Source organism: Megalobrama amblycephala, linkage group LG16 (genome assembly GCF_018812025.1).
Source record: "Megalobrama amblycephala isolate DHTTF-2021 linkage group LG16, ASM1881202v1, whole genome shotgun sequence".
In the NCBI taxonomy this organism is placed as follows: Eukaryota; Metazoa; Chordata; class Actinopteri; order Cypriniformes; family Xenocyprididae; genus Megalobrama; species Megalobrama amblycephala.
Window position 1 is genome coordinate 21,872,943 of NC_063059.1, and position 22,211 is coordinate 21,895,153.

A 22,211-nucleotide genomic window follows, 5' to 3' on the forward strand; every position below is an offset into this window, starting at 1 on the left:
TTTGATGTGAGGTTGTTTCTGTATATGTTGTTTTTTTTTTGTTTTTTGTAATACTGCTGGCTACTGTTTCCGAACTGACAACCGATTGGTTATTTTGGTGACCGGACGCGGCCCCTTGACTAGTTTGGTAGGATTGACCTGGCGAACTTGCGGTTGAAACTGTGCGTGTTTTACTGTGTTTTTAAAACAGTTTTTGTTTTTCCCCTTCAGATTTGGGGCGGTCCGCTGTATATGACCAGCGTCTCTCATTGCTGTGGTGGGTCTTTAGCCTGAATGCAGTGCTCATAGGGCTGTAACGATATGCGATATGAAACCGAAATCGCGATACGCAGGTCCACGAACCTGTATCGCGATGTGAGAAGGCAGAATCGCGACACACCCCTTCCAACTCCCAGAGTTATCCTTCCTGTCCAGATCCAATGCTACCACATTTTTAAACTACTATAAGTATTAGGGGTGTAACGATTTATCGTAGATGGTGTGTCTCAATCAGCTCTCTAGTTCAGTAAGTGTTTCGGGCACACATTGAATCTTGCAAGCAGGTTTAAACGTTTCTCATGTCAGTCTCTTGCATGGTCGCGTGAGAAAAGTCGTGGCTTTCTTTCACCGCAGTGCACAGCAACAGCTGTGCTCACAGAAAAGCAAAAGACGCTTGCGATGCTTTGCTTTAAGAAGTTCTGTGGGGCCGTTCACATATTTCGTCTTTTCCGCGTGCAAGTCAGTTATTATTTTCAAATGTAGCCTAGCGGCAGGCGCGCTCATAATGGGATCGACGTGCATGCAATTCTCAACTTCTCAGAATGCCGCAAGCGCACCGCAGGTCGTGTGACAAGAATCAACCGATCAGCTATGGCCTTTCCGTAACAAAACATCAAAAGCTCAGCCGAACAGCTGATCATAGCTGTACATGGTGGTTTTTATATCTTATCTCCATCAATATATCTCGTAGTAAAACTAATGCAAGGGCTAGAAATCATTTATCCTTTGCAGAAACATCCTGATCCTCTTGGAGAGCTCAGTTCATGGTTGCATAGCAACGACCGACGCCACAGGAGCACAAGCGATTTGGAAAGAAGGAGAAGCGGTGCGGCCGCGCCTTCCACGCGTTTTTAGACGCGATATGTGAACGGCCCCTATTCATAATTCTAAGTTCATGTTAAATTTAACATTTTTTTCAGTGACAGACAGCCCTATTCAACTGTTAATTTGAATACATCAGGTTTTTATTAAAATTTTATATTTATTTATTTTATTGAAATGTGATCTTGTATGTACAAGGAAAATTATTGAAATTTGTTAATGTTTTTTTAATAAATCTTGTTTGAATTTCAGTTTCATTTTGTTCAAAATATCGTGATACGTATCGTATCGTGAACTCCGTATCGAGATACGTACCGTATCGTGACCTGAGCGTATCGTTACACCCCTAAGTGCTCACAGTGTGGTGCAAGGGCGTAGATTTGGTTTCAACATTGGGGGGGTTGAGCGTTGGTATGCTGCCTGTTATTATTTTTTTTATTAAAAAAAAAAAAAAAAAAAATCTGTTTTATGTGTAGCGTTATTGGATAATTTATTTCTTCTCTATCTATCTATCTATCTATCTATCTATCTATCTATCTATCTATCTATCTATCTATCATAACTCTATGGAATTTATCTATAAGCATTCATCAAATTCTAACATAACAGAGTGATTCTAAAAAGAAAGAAATTGTTAAATATTGAAACCGCCAGTAGGTGGCAGCGATTCGACGTTTTAATGAGTGAGCTACTTAAATCGTTCATTCAAGCCAATTCGTTCAAAACAGACGGCTGTTTTGGTAACTGGTTACAGTTACACTGATAGTTGTGGCTAAATTGCAATGGAACCGATTAGCTAGCTAAAATATATGTGGAGTGTACTTACTTAGCTATTACAATGTTTTCATACCTCCTTCTCAGTACATGCTTTATTCTTTTTAACGTCCCTCTTTGAACAGAAGTTTAATATAGTCGGCTGGGCAGCGGTTCTCTTCATTTTTTGGTGCTACCCGTGCTCTCTATTCAAATAGTAGAGCACCACTCGCGTTGTTTTGGTAAAAGTGCGATGCGCATTGGTTGGGCGTTACCAATCGGTTCAATGGAAGGGGGGTACTTTTTTGACTAATTTATTATGACAAACTCATATTCGATTAGAAACAATATTATTGTTACAAAATAAATGAATTATACATATGTTAGTATAGATCTACTGTGATTTTCATGTTGAAATATTGGGGGGGTTGTAACTGATGGATTTGAATATTGGGGGGGTTACCTCCCCCCCATCCCCCCCGCAAACTACGCCCCTGGGTGTGAGTGTACACATGTGACTGCTGGGTTTCTTCGATATTTTTTTTTCTTTTCTATTATCTCAAATAAAGATCATTGTTGAAATTGACACCACCTTGTCTGGTATCTGACTCGGCCTTAACTAACCTGTGAGCCTAGTGTATTTTACCGTGAAGGGCGATCCCTGGTAGTGATTCTGGCCTTTTTCACTTCTCCCATTTACTCCCACTGCCACACAGAGCATTAAGTGCATTATATATTTGAATACAAAAATAACTAAGATTCACATTTATTATATTTCAGGAAACCTAATTCAGTGATATCTGTATGCATGTCAGATAATAGGGATATTTTGAGTGTTAATCTATGAATGGATCTTTAAGAGCATTGACTAACATTATTTAATTATATAATGCTTAATCATTAAGATCATGCATGTTCTTTCAAGTAGTTAGACATGTGAAAAAAATAAGGACATTTCTGTTTTATATATCCTTTTAAACAGATTTCTGCAGTACCTTCACTCACTTCCAGAGGTTCCTAGTTGAATACATGGATCTTAAACGCATTCTTGTAAATGCATCCTCTCTTTGAAGCATTACAACATATTGAAAATCATTCTCGTGTCAGTAGCTGTGTCCCAAATGACATACTATACACTATGCACATATACTATGCAATATGTACTCAACCATCTAGTGTATGAGATTTAAAAGGCAATTTGTCATCCAGTATTGGAGTCTGATATCCTTTCCCCTTTGGCTACGCAAGGAAAGCTGTGATAGTTGAGTGCAAAAAATATTTAATCTGACACTAAAATATTGCCATAGTATGTAAGCAACTACAAATCAAGAACAAAAATACAGTAAGCTCACCAAAGTGTTTTCAGGTTGTTTGGGTTTAATAAAACAAAGACTAATTTGCCCAGGAAAAGATATAAACACTGAATAAAAACATTTAGTCAGCATTCAAACATATCTATCCAAGCTGCAGAACTGAAGCACGACACTTCATTCACAGTGAGATGAATACTCAGTCTCCACCAGATCACCTGAGGAAAATATTGATACCAAGAAATTAGCTTAATGCCAACTGATACTTTTGAATCACATAATAAAAACAATGAAAAATAGCACATCAAATCTTACTTGTTTGGTAGTAATCATACACTTTAATCACAGCTGGCTTGAGATTCTTTACTGGAAGAATCTGTTTTAATTGTAACTGGTGATTGACTGCAATATTTTTTGGAACCTGCAGGAGGATAAACAGTGAATAAAAAATGTAAATGAATCACTGCATCTTATCATATGAATGTTGCTGTTCTCCCACCTCTTTCAAATACACGATGACATGATCATCTTTAGAATCGACCTGTTCCACAAGTGATTCGCTTGAAGTGCTTTGAGGTTCAAGCTGTGGAAAAAGTGATTTATTTTAGAAATAAATGTATGATTTGTCACATGCCCAACAGGAGAGCTATTCTCTGTAAGCTATCATGCTGTTCATCAAGACGTGAGCAGGACAATATCGGCCATAGCTGCACCATCTTACAGTAGATTCACAGCGACAGTACAGTAAATCTAATAATGAATCACTTCACATAGTCAAACGCACCATTGATGTATCAGCTGTGAATCCTGACAAGAGTTTAATATCCACAATGACCATGTTAGTTCTTGCCTGTGGACCATCATATCTGGAAAAAAATTAATATCAACCATCAGAGTTCATGTTGACTGAATTAAAGCAATAACCAAAATCATGTCTTATAGCATAAAGTTATTGTTCTTACTTCACAGTGAAGTTTAACAATAGGTAGTGTCCAGAGGATTTCTTGCAATCTCCTTCAATCTTAGCTTCAATGCTCAATGTTTTAGCTCCAGTAGGAGTGGGAATGTTGTAGAACTGAGCCATCTGAGAGATTCAACACAAACAAAAATAAATGAATAAACCGTTTCAAAGCAGAATAACCATAAAATGCTAAGAGAGAAAGTGAGTGTGAGTAAATGAAGCTGGACACACTACAGACCTGCACAGACACACAGGTCGAGCCCTTCACTTCAATGCTGTATTTGGCTGGAACGTTCTGCAGCTGCTTCTCCTGGTACAGTAACTTGTTGTCCTGATTGACCTCAAAGTGGTGAGAGTCTCCTGCTGACTGTACAGTCACTGTGCTGGAGCCGTCAGAGCTGAACACTTTGGTGGCGTACAAAGACAGAGCCTGAAGAGCCACCACTGTGTCCTGGGAAATAAATGAGTTCAGTAATGTCACTTTTACTCATTCACACCAGCACATTCAACAATAGTGTGTTTTATTAGAGTAGTTTGAGTAACCTGTGTGGAGGAGAATCCTCCATAGGCATTCTGCTGCTTCACAAGCCAGCTGACAATCCTGTTAGCATAGCCCAGATCAGCTGTAGTGACTGAATCTGCAGTGAGAACAGCTAGCAGCACATATGAGCTGATCTCCACTGCCAGAGAATCAGAGTCATCAGCAGATGCAGACTGAGACCAGTGGAGAAGAGACCCTTAATGACAAAAGACACAAGAGTAACTCAATGTCATAAATGATGACAGAAAGTCATCAGAAACAAACCTCTTACCGTCTGAAATAGCAACATCCTCCAGTTTCTCGAAAAGCTGCTGTCGAGTGTCCGTGTCTCTAGCCAGACTGAAAGTGTAGGTGAGCAGAGCAGTGGTGTAAATGTTTTTGACATCCTCAATGACGGACCTCAAGCATGACAAACCTTTACTGACGACAGGATCCTGTGACAAAAACAGAGAAACAGACGCTGTGAGTGTCATTTTTCTATGAGTTTATATTGTTTCCTGTAGATGAACTTACAGTGACTGGAGTTTCCAGTTCAAGCAATGATGCAGTAATGTAGGCAGTCATGGTCACATTATCATTCACTCCACCCTGGAATATATGAGAAACAGAAATAAAGACAAATATTCAATTTATTCTCAGACCTGATGTCTACTGGTCACAGCAAACTTTAAGAAACAAAAGAAATACCTTCATTCTGTTGTTGAACAGTCTTCCCTGTTGGATAAAACAGCCGTCTGAATCCCGTCTGTTTATTAACCATTCCTTTGCACTCTGAATAATTTGTGGATCAATAAATATGTATTTCTGTGCTCTGCCAAAAGACCTCAGGACAAAAGCAGTCAACCTGGTGGTGTGGTAATATACACAATGTCATTAGCTGTAGCAGTACTTTAACTCCAGTGGTAACCGAAATTAACTGAATAAAAAAGAATGCAGAAAACAGACTAATATTTTCTAATATTATTGATACAAAATCTAATATTTTGCACAATCTGGCTAGGTTTATTTTTGTAAAGTAACTTTTAATATTTTCTTTGATAAAGTTTTACCAAGTATTCTCTTCTCCGTATCCAAATGTGCTATATGCTCCACTGTTATGCCTGTAGTTCAGTTGTCTCTGGTATCCTGTTGAGTTTGACAATGATTAAGATGTTCATTTGAGTTGACCAAATGTGTCTGAATAACTACTAAACGTCTCAGTATTTTTTTTTTTAAAAATGATTTTATGTCTCTCACCGCTCTTCAGGAAGCCCGTGGCTCTCTCTCGGATGGCTGAGGTGAGCTGCTTCGTGTTTTCCAGATACTGCAGAATGTAAATATTGGGAGAAAGAACAGCCATGTTTTGTTCTCCACAGCCGTACGGCATCCGTAATAATCCGTGAAGATTCCTCAGTGCCCGACCCAATATGTCTCCTATAAACCATACACAAGTTAAAATATATTTTATAATCCAAACCCAATCTCCTAATTTCTGCTTGTATTTGTAAATGTTACCAATGACTGAAACAGTGGATCTGGCTGATCCCTCTATCACATCTTTAGGAAGAGTCAGAGCCACTTCCTCTGAGAGACTGTCTCCTATGAACCAGAGAGACAGAAACACACATCAGTGATCAGCTGAGTAACACTATGATGCTAAATATAGTCTGTGGACAAACCATTTGGACACAGTAACCAGCTGTGAGTCTCTGTCTTTTCAGTTCCTTCAGCCTGCAGCATAAAACAATCACATCAACTCATCATACTGATATAAGCAGCATTAGGATCATGAATAAATTATGTCTGAAATCTGTTTGACGTGCGCTGACCTGTACGAGCAGACTTCGTGTGACCGTGTCAATGCGTCCTCTCTCTGGGACGCTCACAATCTCATTGTCACACACAGTCTGGGACGCCTCTGCCTCTGCACTGACTGTAATATTCAAGACTCCTACAACACAAGACATGTACGTGAAGATACAACAGACACAAACACTGAGAAACAATGATTCAGACTGGAAAACTCACCAAGAACAGAAGGAGTGAGGATCCATTTAAAGGTTTTTCTTCCATTAGCACATAGACAGGATGAATACTGATCATCAGAGGAGGCTTTGAGAGTGTAGTCTGAGGAAGGAGCTGGAGTCACTTTAACCTGTCAATCAACCACACATGATTAGTGGCATATTTGATATGATTTGATCAGACTGAGTGTGAAATCTCACCATGATGCACTTGGACAGATAGTTGAAGACAGTGGCCTTCAGCTCAAAGATCTCCCCACGGATGATGGAGTAAGGCAGAGAGAGCTCCAGGAAGAAGGGCTGGAAAACTGTCAGCTGAGCAGGAGGAGCCAGACCCAGACCTTCAGAGGACAGACAGAAGGCCTCCGTCTCCCAAGAGGTGATGGTGTCAGGAACCGTGACAGGAACCTGAACTGATCCAGAGTCCCTGTGGAGGAATTACAACAATAGGCATATTCTGATTCTGACTCGGCCCTTTTTTCTGTAATAAATAACAACATTCAGCACACAGAGATGAAAAGAAAAAAACTGGATTCAGAATCTGCAAAGCAAACAAGGTATTTTCTTTTTTTGTGAGTGTGAGGGGAGATGATGTATTAAAGATAAGTATATGTATATAAGATAATATAAGTATATAAGATAAATATGATGTTAAATGTATTGATTATGCTTCACATACCCCACTTCAGCAAGGTCCCAGATCCATGTTTCTGGAAAGACGGTCCGAATCGTCACTGCTGGAGAATCTGTGTCTTCTGCACCTGAATTAGCCCCTCCTGAAATCCTCATTCTCACTGGACCACCAGTACGATACCTCACTGAATAAAAAGTGATATTTTGTAGTTTTTAGTGATATATATGTGAACAGCACATCAAAATAAGCAATTCTATATATAAATATAAATGAACAGCAAATGGAAGGCAAATCATCATTTTATTTTCATATGCAGATTTTTTTTAGTGTTGTCAGAGATTTCTAGTTTCAATTTAGTTTTTATTTTAGTTTTTGGCCACTTGAGAGCAACAGGAAGTAAGTGTGCAAGACTGTCCCATGTCTTAAAAATGCCCAAGTGCAGTGCCCTTAATGCACACTAAACCCACACTATCTTGAATACCGCTACAGAGGGGTATTCAAGGCTAAGCGTAAACTCACATGCCCCAAAATCACGAGATGTGAAGGAAAACATTTGACTGTAAGTTAAATTAATTATATATTACATATAATTTCGTAGTAAAATATAAACTGTATCTTGTTTCTTGATCTCAGCCTGTTCTTGGATTTTCCTGTTTTGCCAGTTTGTTTCTGCTTTGTTGTTTGTTTGGACTGACTTTCTGTGATTTTGACCTGTTGCCTGTACGTTGGATTACGATTGTGGATTTTCCCTCAATAAAACTGCATTTGGATCCTCGAGTCTCAGAGCAGTTACGTTACAGCTGCCAAAGTTAATGCATCATTTTCATTTTACAAAAGTTAAGTTTTTACCAATAATAACACTGATTCAAATTTAACTAATAACCCCTCAAAAAAACTTATTTTCATACTACATCACTATAATTGTGGAATTGTATTGAACATTTTATTTTTTAAAATATGTTATAAGCACCTACATATTTAAACATTACAGCCTGGATTGTAATAACAGTACATGTACCTTCACCACGGTATCGGTGACGGTGATACGTCAAGCCTCTGTATGACAGACACAGAGGGACTCGCACAACTAAATTTGTTGCCATCTTCAATCCCACTCTCTGTCAAATGGAAAAGATAAACAACAAAAGTCATGAAAATTCAAATTACTTTTAATTGTCAGTATAATCAAGTGGGCTTTTTTATGCATTTACTTGTGCATGTGCAGTATACTCTCCCAGTCATTATCTACTGCACTGTCACACATATAATCCACCTGTTACCTTTAAGGATTTATAGGTGTTATCTCTCGGCACAGCTCGACGGGATCTCACATGCAGACACTCCTGCTCATCTTCAGCACTATAAGGATAATCTGACCCCGATTTCACTGGCAGCAGGTTGAAGATCTGTGACATGTTCACACACTATCAGTATGATTTCTAAATAATTCAACACTAAATAATCCATGTATTTTGTAAAACTTTAAATTAATTTTGGTGTGAAAGAATAAAGATTAATGTTAAATCTCCTGTTCGGGATGTCAGTTTAAACAGTGATGGATCATAGCAGTAATAACGAAAGTCTGTTATCACTCGATTCATTCACACTGTAGCTTCCCACTATGAAGACACATTTAATCAATACTAAATCTTAAAGCATCTACACACCTTGTCAGTATCCAGGCGTTCTCCTGACTTTAGGATCAGGACGCTCTGATCTACAGCACTGAGGCCGCACAGTGAACCAGGCTGAGCTGAGAGCTGGAGAGTGTTTTTCTCACCAGGAACTGCTTTAGCAGGAGAAAACTGCAGAGACACCTGTGACATACAGTCAATAGAGTTTATTTTAGAATTGAGTCAGTAATACAGTTTAAAGAGGCTCATTTCTAAAGCTACAATACATACCTTGTTTTTGAAACACTTTTCAGTGTCGAAATTTTTGCTACTAGCAACAACATTTTCACTGGGCAGAACACAGTACACCAGAATCTGCACTACTGGAGCCAGATCTGCACTAATAGACAGTTTGAATGACATTGTGCCACTTGCTACTCCATTAGAAGATTTCACTTCAACCTTCTCATATCCATGATGAACGATCACTCCTCTGGACAAGACCTGAAACAGACAGATGACACTCTGATAACAAACTGACTAGTGCTGCCAATGAACACTGTTAAACAAAGACATCTCTGTAATAATGTACATACTGCACATGTTCTCACCATATAGACAATGTCCGTTTTGAAGTCTTCAATTGTCTCTCCAACAAAATAATACTTGATGGTGGCTGTAAACTCAGAGTCACACTTTAATGGTTGCTCAGTATCCTCTATAATCAATTCACTTAGTGTTGGATTGTATGGAGCGGCAGGCCGAAGGAGCTGAACTGTTTTTATATCTGCAGAAATGTAAGGCGTGTTGTAGCCATAACGGACCCCAGGATAGACACTTGCCTGGATAACAAAGAATCAAAAATAACTCATGCAATTGAACTCTTCAGGGAACACAAAAGTAAACTAATTGAATACAAACTCTCTTACAATCAGATTAATATCACTTTTAGGATGACTGGAAGTATTAAAAGAGAAGCTGGCCAGTCCATCGCTGTCTGTAGTGAGATTTAGGAACAGTTTTGGGGACCAAGTGGGACCCTCTATAAGATAAACCTCTTTGTATTGAATCGGTGTGCCCTTGAAATTTGAGAGTTTGATCTGTTGAAAATATGATTTTGAAAGAATAAAATAAGAAATAATTCTGTACATATCAATTGTGTTAAACAGAGACAAACTCATTTTAGACTCACTTTTCCTTCTATAACTGATCCATGTTCATATGTTTTGGGCAGGTCAGTAAATGTGACTTTACCAATTTCATAAGTGAGAGAAACCAATTCAGATTTTGTCATGGTGATCTCTGTAAATAGTAAAAACATCAAAATAAATACTTATTCAAATAAAAGTAAAATATCAAAAATGAGAAATTCAAGAAATGTATGTAACGGGGATCAGATCAAATCCAACAGCTCACCTGTTCCTTCTTCTGTAATTATTGCCTCAACAGCAAGAGAATTCTGAAGCCTGTCCTTTAGTGTGGCGTTCAGAAAGACTGATGTATCTAAGGTATGGACGGCACAGCCTGTCTTTTTTATCTAATTATAATTAATGAACACAAACATAGAATATTAACTAAAGAGTGGTTTAACTGGATAAATGGAGGAAAGATAATGTGCCATTACTTGTGTTTCAACTCACACACCTCAATGGTTTCCTCTAAACACACAGGACTGGTGTGATGGATTTGATAGGGCAAGTTTTTACGACACACTTTCACCCATGATTTACCAGGTACAGGCTGTCCGTAAGTGTATCTGTGAAAAAGGTACAATCAAATGATCTACAGCCCAGGGTTCAATTCAGGAACTATATTAGGATGAGGGTTACAGTAATTAACTGACCCCAGAGTTTAAAAAAAAGAAGAAGAAGAAGAAGAAGAAGAAGAAGAAGAAGAAGCAAAACAATTAAATCAAAGTAACTTAATGGTGCCAAGAATGAAAGAACACACTGCTCTCTTAATGCAGGAAATAAAATAAAGCACTCACTTTCCGCAAACCTCAATTATCAGTTCCTCTTCTTCAATGCTGACTTTTTTTGGGCTTTTTACAGTAACTTCAAACTTAGGCAAAACTAGAAGCCAGAAATTAGAATTATTAGTAGTCAAATTAGATTTTAATATACAAACATATAATTAAAATTCTTCCCATGCAACACTGGAATCATTTGTTTTTATGACTTACCATATTTTTTCACCTCAAAATGATGTGAGATCATCCTGTCACTAATAAAAGCCTTCAGTTTATACATGCCTTGACGGGCCTCTGGGTTTAATTCATAAGAACGCTGCAAAATCCACCTTGTTGAAGAAACATTTGTCCATTGACCAATCCGGTTACCTTGACTGTCCTGTTTAATACCAAAGACACAGTTCAGATATTTAGTTACAGTCAGCTTCACATATCCTGACTGTCAATGAAGAAATGTTTAATTAGCCTTCTGAAAATACAATGATTGCAAATATAACAGAATTTCTTTAGTGTTAATAAGATTTAAAAGGTGTGTTTGTTGTGACTGTACAGAAGGTTTTGTGTTCTTACCTCAAGAATCACTGTACTATACTGTAAAAGAGCAAATAGTAATAGTAAATGATTAAAAGCCATGTTTATTTATTAAATGTCTATTTAACAATGCAAGGAAACAAGAGCGATAAAGTTGCAAGATAAACACATCAGACCTGCTGATCAAGGGGTGCAAAGTTTGTATCCATGGTAACAACTCTGAAGTTCACTGTAAAATATAAATGTGTATTAAAAAAAATATTCACTTTTGACATCTTCAGCTCTTATGTAAGGGACAACACTTACAGTCAGTATTTCATTCCTGTAAATGACCGCACTGTGTGTGAACGTAACCGTATGAAGGATCAAATACAGAGTTGACGACTGTATTCTGCTGTCACAAGGTCAGGAGCATTGGAGAAAGTTGTGGGACCCACTGAATATTTTGCCAAGTTAGGGGCATTATCAGAACACTGCAGGTGGTTGTAAGAATAAAATTATCATGAAAATAAGTGAAGATGCCATGGGGAGGCTCCCATGGGAAGGAGCCAGGAGTCCGTTGAAGATGTTACATCTAGCCTATGATAAAGGGTTGACCAGCGTATAGCAGACTGCCACAATTAAAAAGATGGGTAAGAAAATAAAGATATGATTGTTTGGAACAGATGTGGTGAACTTTTAAGTTGCTGAGTGTAGTGAACAGCACATTCCAGGGCCCAGTTTATGGCCGGGCCCCTCTCTGTCCATAACAGCGGACAAAGGTTCTCTACGCTCCACCTCCAGGTGGAGCTCTGCAAGGGCTTTTTGAAGTCTTTGCAGCTCCTCCTGTAGCTCGGGTTTGGATTCATCCACTGTCCAACGCTGGTCCTGGGTCTCGACGAGTTGCTGATCGTGGTGACATTGAGTCTGGGCCTGATTCCTCAGCGACGTTGGGCAGGAACGTGTTGGTCAGGGAGCCCAACCAGGTCTTGAGTCGGTCCCCGTGGGTGCTGGGGCTGGCTGCTCTGAACACGTTAGCTTGCTGTTGGCGAGAGAAAGACAGCACAAACAGAACCAATGCAAGCACGCGCAGAACTAACGACTTATAATAATGCATGATTATATAATTCTTTGGTTTGGTTCCAGTTAACTGGTGCAGACAGTTAGTGGAATGTAGGCTAGACACTTAATTGCCGATAGCCAAAAGGACCACGCGGGTCAATTTGTGTGGGTGAGTGCCGGATTTGAATAAAGATTTTGACAGGCGGTAGCCCTAGGAGTCCTTTGATGACTCTCGCTGCTCGGTCGTCTATCTATTACTCAGTTTTCCGTGATGGCTCTCACAGGCTCTGCCTTTACTTGAACTGAAAGAAACAAACACAGTAGAAAAGCAAAACAGAACAGAGCAGAACAGGATGGATGCAGTTAAATGAAATAGAATGGTAAACAAATAGAGAGGATAAAACAATAAAATAAAACAGAAGGGCTAGAGGGGAGAAGTGAACTTAAACTTCCTATCACAGCTGGGTTTATGACGGGGCCAGGTGGGTGCACTGTTGCGTCATAAAACCTAGAGGGATGGTATGGATCAAGAGTATAAGGGTTGGCCCGCACCTGAATAATCGAAGAATATGTAATATTCTGTGGCTTTCAATTAGGTGAAGTGACTATATGTCACTAATTTAGGCCTGGGTGAATTGTGGGTGCTCAGATAAGAACTCAATGGCAGGCAACCTTTCTAGACATTCAAACACTCGACTGCGGTGTCCGTGGCCACCTGTCCCCTTTGTACCACGGTGTAACCTCTCAAACAGGGAACACCAGCACAATTGCGCACTTTGGCAAGGTATTTGCGCCAACGGCCAGAGTGACCGGTCAAAATTGAGTTTTCCCTGAACTCAGAGTCTGTCCCCTTTACGGGCAGTTACTCCAAACGGGCGGTTCTGTCGTGCAGAAGCCTGAGCAGGGAAATTAAACAAAATTGCCGTTTGTTGTCAACCTGGGCTCGTTGCCTCCCTGTACCTGATACACAACTCGCTGACGTCCTTGCGTGTTGCCCGTGATACAAGGTCAGAATGTCCCCGATTCACACACAGTTAGTGCAAGACCCGCCAGGCCAGGCAGCTCCACTCACTGGAACTCACTGGGGCGACCGTCAACTCACCACCAGGCGGTGAAGGGCCTTATCTGCAAATACACAAGTGGTCACACAAACACAGCTTAATTGTAATTTAAATCTCAGTTTAAATTTTGTTTAAACCAAATTTAAATAATTAAGTGTGTATGACAAAAGAAAATGAGCCTAAAATGACAGTCAGAATGAACTAGTTAAACTAGAACTGAAATGAGCAAAAGGGGGTAAAGAAAAAACAAAATAGTTCAGATGCACTTGATTCAAATTTGCATTAAATGAGTGCGCAGAATAGCAGAATGGGAAGAGAGAAAGCAACGAGGATAATTCAGATGCACTTGATTCAAATTTGAATTAAATCTTGTTCAATTAAATTTAAATGAGTGCATAGACTAACAGAATGGAAAAAGGAGAGAAAAGAGGACAATTCAGATGCACTTGATTCAAATTTGAATTAAACCTTGTTCAATTAAATTTAAATGAGTGCATAGAATAACAGAATGGGAAAAAGAAAGGAGAAGGCCTTCCCTATTTGTGATTTTTCCTAAAGAGAATTGCTTGTTGATGAGCAAAATGCCAACTGATTGACACTACTTAATTTTAAAATTCAATTAAATGTTATTTAATTAAATTTAAAATAAGTGTATGAAATAAGGGAGGCTTGGGTGTGCGTGAATGTTATTGCCAGCCAATAACAAACAGGACCCAGAACTAAGAGTGAATAAAATAAAACATTAAGTAATAAAAGGGAATGAATTTCCAAAGTAAAAATAAAGAAATAACTTGAGAGAAAGAGAGAGAAAAGACAAAAAGGGAATAGATGAAATAAAACAAAGTAGAATAAAATAAAATAAAATAAAATAGACTAGAGTACCTCTGTGAATACAGGAAAAGAATACAAGGAAAAGAGAACTGACTTATCTGGCAGTGTCCACCAGGGGGCGCACTCTCAGAAAGTGAATTCTCTTGTTGGAAGGGAAACTTAATTTAAATTTAAAAATTTAAACGTGTTTAAATTAAATTTAAATCAGTAAACCACATTCCAACAACGATTGGAAAGCATAACCACCAAAAGCAAATTACTTTTACAACTCCCCGCAGTATAGAGAAGCCAAAGATAATTTGGAGATAATTCAGTTCAAAGCATGGAGAGCGGCTTTAACTCAGAACGTCCACGCGGTGGCGTCAATGAGTCCACACAACCAATAAGTAGGGAGGGGTGCCACACCTGAGCAGACTGCCCTCTGGCGTCGGGTCAGAGTTACTGCATCCCCCTTCCTTAATTCGTGATCTAAACGAGCGCGCTTGTGGGATTCTACGGCTATTTTAACTGCATGATCATGATTACAACTATAGAACCTCAGCGGGTTCTTTCATAAATATATATGTACCGTTTTACTCACGGGTACACAACTTTGGGAATCAGTCCCTTATGGTGCAAACTTTAATGCACGCGAATATGTAACTTTTGCGGGGTTTCTTCGCCGCGGTTACAGTTCATGCTGGATCAGGGCGTAAACGGCTCCAAATTCTCACACATCAATCGTTAAAGCAGATAGACTGCTTCCCGATTAGATCTGTAACGGTCACGTGGGTTGGGTAGCTAAACCAACGCATGTACCAAGGAGCGCCAACTATTGTGAATTATTTGGACGACACAAGTAATTCAGATTTAATAGTGGCAGATAATAAGGCCTTGAAAGATTAGTAGGAATCTCTACAACAAAATCTCGTTTCAGGACGTGCTTAATGACGATTCAATTCGTTTCATTCAAGCGGAAATTAATATTCAAAACTGTATTGCAAAAGATTGTCGCCCTCCTGCATACGAGTCTGAATATTAATGAACTGCAGTCTTATTTCACGTTGAACAATTTACTACAGTGTTTTTAGACACAAAGCAGTTTGTTAACGTATCTTCAAAGTGAGGGACGGCGTGTCAGCTCACTGAAATATGTATAGCGTGCGTTACACATTAAATCACACAAATTATTCTACATTGCTCTTCTACCAAAAACCAAGTTTAAAACGTTGCCCGCATTCTCCACCAAAACTGTAACGATGTAGCGGTTATTAATCAATTTATGGGTGGAATATGAATATAATAATTCGTTTTATGGTTTTATGAATTATTATGCACATATTGACCCAAGGGGGAATTAAACATATATTGTGAATCAATTACAACGAATTATAATTGATTACATATGTGATTAGTTCAGGTTCAATAATTATTTAGAGAAACTACCAGCTCGTCCAGCAAACCGCTGCTTCTCATAGAATATTATGAACGGAGTTATTCTCTGGCCATGAGAACAACTTGCTATTATAGCATCAAAGCATAAAACGATCGAAAAACGTTAAAGTGACTTGGTCTTCAGTTGAAAGAACAAACAGAACAATCGAGCGTGAATAACGTTTTAATATATGCAAACTACGAATACAGAGGTTATACGTCTAAATATATATACAAGAATATACACACCTATGTACAAGAGTGGAAGTAGAGAAGGAAAGAGAGAAGGCAAGTAGCAAACTTACAAACAGTCCTTGAAGCCAGCACGGAAATCAGTTTCATCATCTAAGATTGAGAAACGGCAGTATACTTGCATTGGTTGTGTGTGTCGAATTTCAGTTTAGCGCTGGTGCAGTTCGTTGGCTTCTTCCGTTCCGCGGGAAGGTTTGAACTGAGGACTTGAGAGTGAGTTTCGCTGGAAGATGGCGGTCCCGAAGCTGAGCGCGATGGCAGCGCGTGGTCACCGGAGACGTCCGGGAGAGACGTGCACGAGGTGCTCGTGAGACAATCGGAAGAACCCAGGAGAAGGTGTGTGTCGTTGTTTTTATGGAAACCCAAGCTAACACACCTCCTGAATTGTAGCGGCCAATAGATGCGCAGCACTATTTGGCGGGCAAAGTTCCTTTGTTTGGTCTCCTAGCTGAATTTGCATACTTAATGACTATCAGATCGGATTTCGAGATGGAGTACGTTCTTCACAGTATCATTAGACACATAGAAAAATGCATTTGTCAGCTATGTGACATATCTCAGTGAATAGCTCGAGTCCGAAGCTTTACGGAGAGATCAAACTCGATACATCAGAAATGCATATAACAGAAGTTATGGTTTACAGACAAAATTCTATCATTAAAATGCACACTAGCACAAATACACTCATTTAAACACTAAGAAACATGCATACGCTTCAAAATACAGGATGGGTATATGTTGGCATAGTTGTATTTTACATATACAGTCAAAAATGTATGTTTGTGTGTTTCTGTGTGTGTCTGTGTGTGTGTTTTTGTGTGTGCCTGTGTGTGTGGGTGTTGGAATGTGGATCTGGTCAGTCTCTGGGGGGGGGGGGGGGGGGGTGCTCCTTTTGAAGTCACCAAAGTGAGGAAGTTGGAGTTTTCTGTTTACCCTCACGGGTCCACAAAGGTGTCAAGTGGGCTCATCTTATGCAGACTGGTCGGAGCCGATTTAGTGATTAACGAACACAGTTCATCAGGTTAAAAGCGTTCTGAAAACTCCAAAGTTTATTGATTATCCTGATACATGTGCATATGCTACACTGATGTTAGTTAATAACAAATAATCTCTTGTTTATTTGTTTGGTGCATAATAAGGTTCTCCACCTTATTATTTTCAGAGAAACAGTTTATCTTTCCATAAGATAACGTAACTCTTCCATAGCCACACCCAACTTAATCACTTGTATTCTATGTATCTTATGCACTTTATTCCTTTATCATTCATGGTATTCATTTAGTAGTTGTTTAGTAGTTTTTGTTTATCTTTTTGTTAATAAAATTTATTTTATAACACTTGTGTCTTCCTTGTGCTGATAATACAGAAGAGGCTCTACAAGTTAGCAATATCACCAATCTTTCAGATAAATCAGCTGATCACTTTACATTAATTCTAAATGAATGAAAGCCCCTGTTGGGAGTGTTCTCATACTGCCAAGGTAAAAGACCTTGACTGGTGCCCTGAACTAGGAAAAGGGAGGGAAGTGGTCATCTGATGCACTCATAATCACACCTTAAGAGACGTGTGATCCAAAAATCACAACGTCAGCGGTGACGTGAGTACCAATCCCTATTTTACTTCACCTCCTTGGATGGAAAAAGTAAAAATCACTACATGAGTATTGCAAAATAACAGATAAAAAAGGTATAAAAATGGCTCTCTGGCCAGAGACACATTCAGATGTCCTACAGAGATTACTTTTCTTCACAATACTGTCCAGGAACTGAGTTAGACACCCCTGATCTGTAGTATCTCTAGATTTCATATAAAATAAAGTCATACGGATACTGATATCATGAGATTTACTTCATCAGTTATTTGTAATTATATATAGCTCAAACACACACTAGATAACCATTCTTGAGTTTCCAAAGCTATCTTTTCTTCTGCTCCTCTTTTCCATTTACAAGTTTGTAAATCCATTGAATTGTTTACTTCATACCCTTTTACCGTCAGCTCATTGCATGATCATAATGTGCTTTACTTGATGTATATGTGTTATATCAGCTGTGATCAGGGTTTAGATGTCAGTGACACCAGCATTATTTACTGAGGTTTAGCCTTTGAAACATTCACAGCTCACCTGTCTGTCCTGGAAGATAGATGGGTTTATCAGTCTGGATAAAGGTCAGAGGATGGTAAGGCTTGAACATGACTTTTCTCTCTTCAGTCATCTTGAAAGTCTCTCCCTGAAGTTCGACCTTCATTTTCTGCACTGATTCTGCTTCGACCAGAGGAGCCTGATGAGAAATAATATGTATTCACAACCTGCCTTCACAAATACTAGATGCATTATGGCAAAACTAACATAATTGATTGTATAGTCATTATCTTGTGCAGATTTTGATGGCAGACCTTGAAGTTAAAGCAGCGATGAAACTCTTCCTCAGCTTTCTCCTGCAGCAGTAAAGTGCTCTGGTCACCATGAACCAGATGAATGTTCATGACAAGGCTTTCATTGGGATTGAGAAAACTTGCACAGAGTTTGGCCTCAGAGCCCAACTCGATCACTGCAGGAAACGTCACCATGAAAGATCTGTCCAGAGACAATGATCATACAATATTGCCAGAGCAATTAGATAAAACAAGAAACATAAAAAAAAAAAAAAAATTAAACTGGGAGTGAAAATCAATACTGTTAATTTGCTTTTGATCAATTATAAACCTTGAGAAGTGAGAATACAAGAGCAACTTGATTTATAGCTTTTTATGTTTATTCAGAACAATATTGCCCTTAAAAATATTATACATGCCTTAAGTTGTCATTCAAACAGCAAATGTCTACTGTGCGACACAGATCAGTTAAATACAGGAGAAATAATCAAGACTTACACAATGACTAATGGTATACTAATAATTTATCACATTTGGAAAGCAAAACTCTGCCTTCCTCAGCAGAAATTGTTAAAAACTTACGGCCTTGATGTTTGTCCATTAACACAGATCAGGAGGAAAGAGAGCAGAAGGAGATCTTTCCAACAGCAGCTGAAATTCAGAGCCATGATGAGGAGCGATCATCCAGGTCATGAGATGAACTGGACCGTCTCTTTTAAAGGGACTCTCATGCTAAAGGAGGTCCTTCAAAACATTTGTATTGATCCTCTGATTAATGATTCAACCGTGTGGGCAATACAGTTCAAAAACCTGTGCTAATACGCAGTTTGTTGTTTTGTCCAAAAATTCATTTGTGATGAGTTCAAGTGGGCTCAGTTCAAGTAAAGACATACAAAAGCTTTACTCTTGCACACATTAGAATAAACATTCAGTTCATTATGAATGTTCCTGACCACATAATTCAGAGTTGAACTTAAAGGTTGCATGTTGGAATATTCAAGCATTTAAATATTCTAAATAGTAATTTTATTTGCAATCAAATGAGAAGTTATGTTCAATTCTTTGTAGTCAATAACATCCAAGAAAATAGCTGAGATCTTTAAAGTACACATAAGTGTACATGAGATCTTCTGAAAACAAACTCCTACTCTTATCCTCATCTACAGAGAAATGGTCAGCTACTGACCTTTAACTGTATAGACAAATAGTGGGCCAAGACAACTGATAATTAACATCCAGTGCATTTGTAATTTCTCTGCCTACTGCCTGCACAATATGGCTAAACATGGCTATTGAAAGTCACCTAAAATCTGTTGTGTAAAATTAAAGGTGCCCTAGAATTGAAAATTGAATTTACCTCAGCATAGTTAAATAACTAGAGTTCTGTACATGGAAATACAGTGAGTCTCAAACACCATTGTTTCCTCCTTCTTATGTAAAATTGATTTGTGCAAAAGACCTCTGAAGAACAGGCGAATCTCAACATAACACAGACTGTGACACAACAGTCGGGATCATTAATATGTACGCCCCCAACTTTTGCATATGCCAGCCCATCTTTTGCATAAGCCAGTATTAACGTCTGGAGCTACACAGCTGAGTCATCAGATGTTATGCAGGTAAGCAAGTAAGGACAACAGCAAAAAATGGCAGATGGAGCAATAATAACTGACATGATCCATGATATCATATTTTTAGTGATATTTGTAAACTGTCTTTCTAAATGTTTCGTTAGCATGTTGCTAATGTACTGTTAAATGTGGTTAAAGTTACCATCGTTTCTTACTGTATTCACGGAGATCAGAGTCATGTCATTATTTTCCTTTTTTAAAACACTTGCAGTCTGTATAATTCATAAACACAACTTCATTCTTTATAAATCTCTCCAACAGTGTGCAATGTTAGCTTTAGCCCCGTTAACCACAGAGCATAGCCTCAAACTCATTCAGAATCAAATGTAAACATCCAAATAAATACCATATTTATGTGATTAGACATGCTGCATGACGAACACTTTGTAAAGATCAATTTTGAGGGTTATATTAGCTGTGTGAACTTTGTTTATGCAATGTATTATAGAGTCGCGAGCTTGGGGGCAGGGAGCGCGAGCATTTAAAGGGGAAGCATGTTGAATCGGTGCATATTTAATGATGCCCCAAAATAGGCAGTTAAAAAAATTAATTAAAAAAAATCTATGGGGTATTTTGAGCTGAAACTTCACAGACACATGCAGGGGACACCTTAGACTTATATTACATCTTGTGAAAAAGCATTCTAGGGCACCTTTAAATATGCTGCTTCCTGAGATTATATGCTATAATTACTTCATGTGTAAACAGATGTTCAGTGCAAAGCTATATATGTATTTATATTTCAAGCCAGAATTTTAAATATTGCTGAACATTAATTATTATAGCATCATTTGTTATGTCATTATCTTTCATTTCCTGAATATTATCTTTATCTCTGGAAAAAAAAAAAAAAAAAAAATAGTCTGGCTTCCATACTCATTGCACTCATCTTTCTGAGCAATCATTCCTGTATTGGTTTAGTGATTTTGAACCTTGTTCTGTTTATCTCCACTGTGAATCTTAGATTAGTATTTTGGATCTCTCTTCTGGTTTTGACCCTGTTTTTTGGTGTATTCTGGCATTAAAGAATGCTTTAAATCAGGGATTTTTAATCTTTTCAGACACATAGACCTCTCACCCACACATACTCTCAAGCAGCTAACAAAAATATGTTCTTAGAATCTTTTGCCAACGTTCTGTTATGAAAACGTTATTTCTGAATGTTTTTTAAATGTTGAAAACGTCCATTCTATCATTTTGGAAATGTTAAGCGTTATTTTTGAATGTTTTCTGAACGTTCGGAACACCCTGAACGGATGGCCAGTCCATCACCGGGCTCACAGACAGACACTTGAGTATCGCTAACTTACCTCTGCTGAATGTCTTTGAACTGTGTTGGAAACTGGAGTACCTGGAGGAAACCCTGCTAACTCCTGGCTCAGCAGGGACTCAGGACCGGGGACCTTCTGGCTGTGAGGTGATAGTGCTGCTACATATTGAGTGTGTGCTCCAATTAATTTCTTACAGCCACATGTATGGATTTCAAAGTAACTCAATTTTTAAGTACCAAAAGTGTGTCACGACACATGTTTACAGAGTTCTTACATTTTTCCGGTTATAGCAGTTCTGTCTACCTCTAATGTGATCCATGAATAAGAGGGGAGTGCCTCTCAACTACGCTCGTTTAGTGGTGTATAAAAGTGTCCAGTGTTGTTGTGTGCTTGAGTCTCTGCCTCAGGTAGCGAGTCACCTACCTACTTTTCTGCGGTGCGGTCTGTTTGTGGGTTCATCATACAGGGTTTAATGGGTTTATTTTTTGTTAAAGGGTGGACTGAGGAGCTTTGTGGGATGCCATCATCTATTTTTACAGTTTAACAGTTTATGTGCCATGTGAGTTACAGGTTTTGATTTTGAGCATAAAACCGTATGATCGTTAGCGGCCTGGCTGGTTAACTTTGTTTTTGTTAATCTTTTTGCATTGTTTGATGTGAGGTTGTTTCTGTATATGTTTTTTTTGTTTTTGTTTTTTGTAATACTGCTGGCTACTGTTTCCGAACTGACAACCGATTGGTTATTTTGGTGACCGGACGCGGCCCCTTGACTAGTTTGGTAGGATTGACCTGGCGAACTTGCGGTTGAAACTGTGCGTGTTTTACTGTTTTTAAAACAGTTTTTGTTTTTCCCCTTCAGATTTGGGGCGGTCCGCTGTATATGACCAGCGTCTCTCATTGCTGTGGTGGGTCTTTAGCCTGAATGCAGTGCTCACAGTGT

General features: G+C 38.7%; 1 protein-coding gene across 1 annotated transcript; it reads right to left on the reverse strand.

Annotated features, from left to right (window-relative positions):
* Positions 1-3,190: 3,190 nt before the first annotated feature.
* LOC125249330 (alpha-2-macroglobulin-like) lies at positions 3,191-21,413 on the reverse strand. The gene is made up of 35 exons (XM_048161601.1): positions 21,311-21,413; positions 18,952-19,113; positions 18,391-18,571; positions 18,119-18,275; positions 11,572-11,624; positions 11,435-11,455; positions 11,078-11,243; positions 10,883-10,967; positions 10,540-10,651; positions 10,312-10,432; positions 10,088-10,197; positions 9,825-9,995; positions 9,507-9,737; positions 9,187-9,399; positions 8,950-9,099; positions 8,563-8,688; positions 8,301-8,400; positions 7,328-7,466; positions 6,850-7,075; positions 6,653-6,779; positions 6,454-6,575; positions 6,304-6,355; positions 6,140-6,223; positions 5,882-6,058; positions 5,695-5,770; positions 5,333-5,489; positions 5,159-5,233; positions 4,917-5,079; positions 4,648-4,841; positions 4,343-4,555; positions 4,106-4,227; positions 3,928-4,009; positions 3,643-3,726; positions 3,459-3,564; positions 3,191-3,361 (listed from the first exon to the last, which is right to left on the reverse strand). Exons 2-35 carry the CDS (start codon positions 19,035-19,037, stop codon positions 3,321-3,323), a joined length of 4,323 nt encoding a protein of 1,440 aa, XP_048017558.1. The 5' UTR covers positions 19,038-19,113; positions 21,311-21,413; the 3' UTR covers positions 3,191-3,320.
* Between the last annotated feature and the right edge of the window lie 798 nt (positions 21,414-22,211).

Bases quoted from the DNA above. Each gene is read 5' to 3' on its own strand.
- LOC125249330 (XM_048161601.1), bottom strand. From the start codon at position 19,037: ATGGCTCTGAATTTCAGCTGCTGTTGGAAAGATCTCCTTCTGCTCTCT. The intron at 6,576-6,652 runs GTGAGTTTTCCA...CTTGTGTTGTAG, and splicing joins CCTCACTCCTTCTGTTCTTG to GAGTCTTGAATATTACAGTC. The intron at 5,771-5,881 runs GTGAGAGACATA...CAAACTCAACAG, and splicing joins CACGGGCTTCCTGAAGAGCG to GATACCAGAGACAACTGAAC.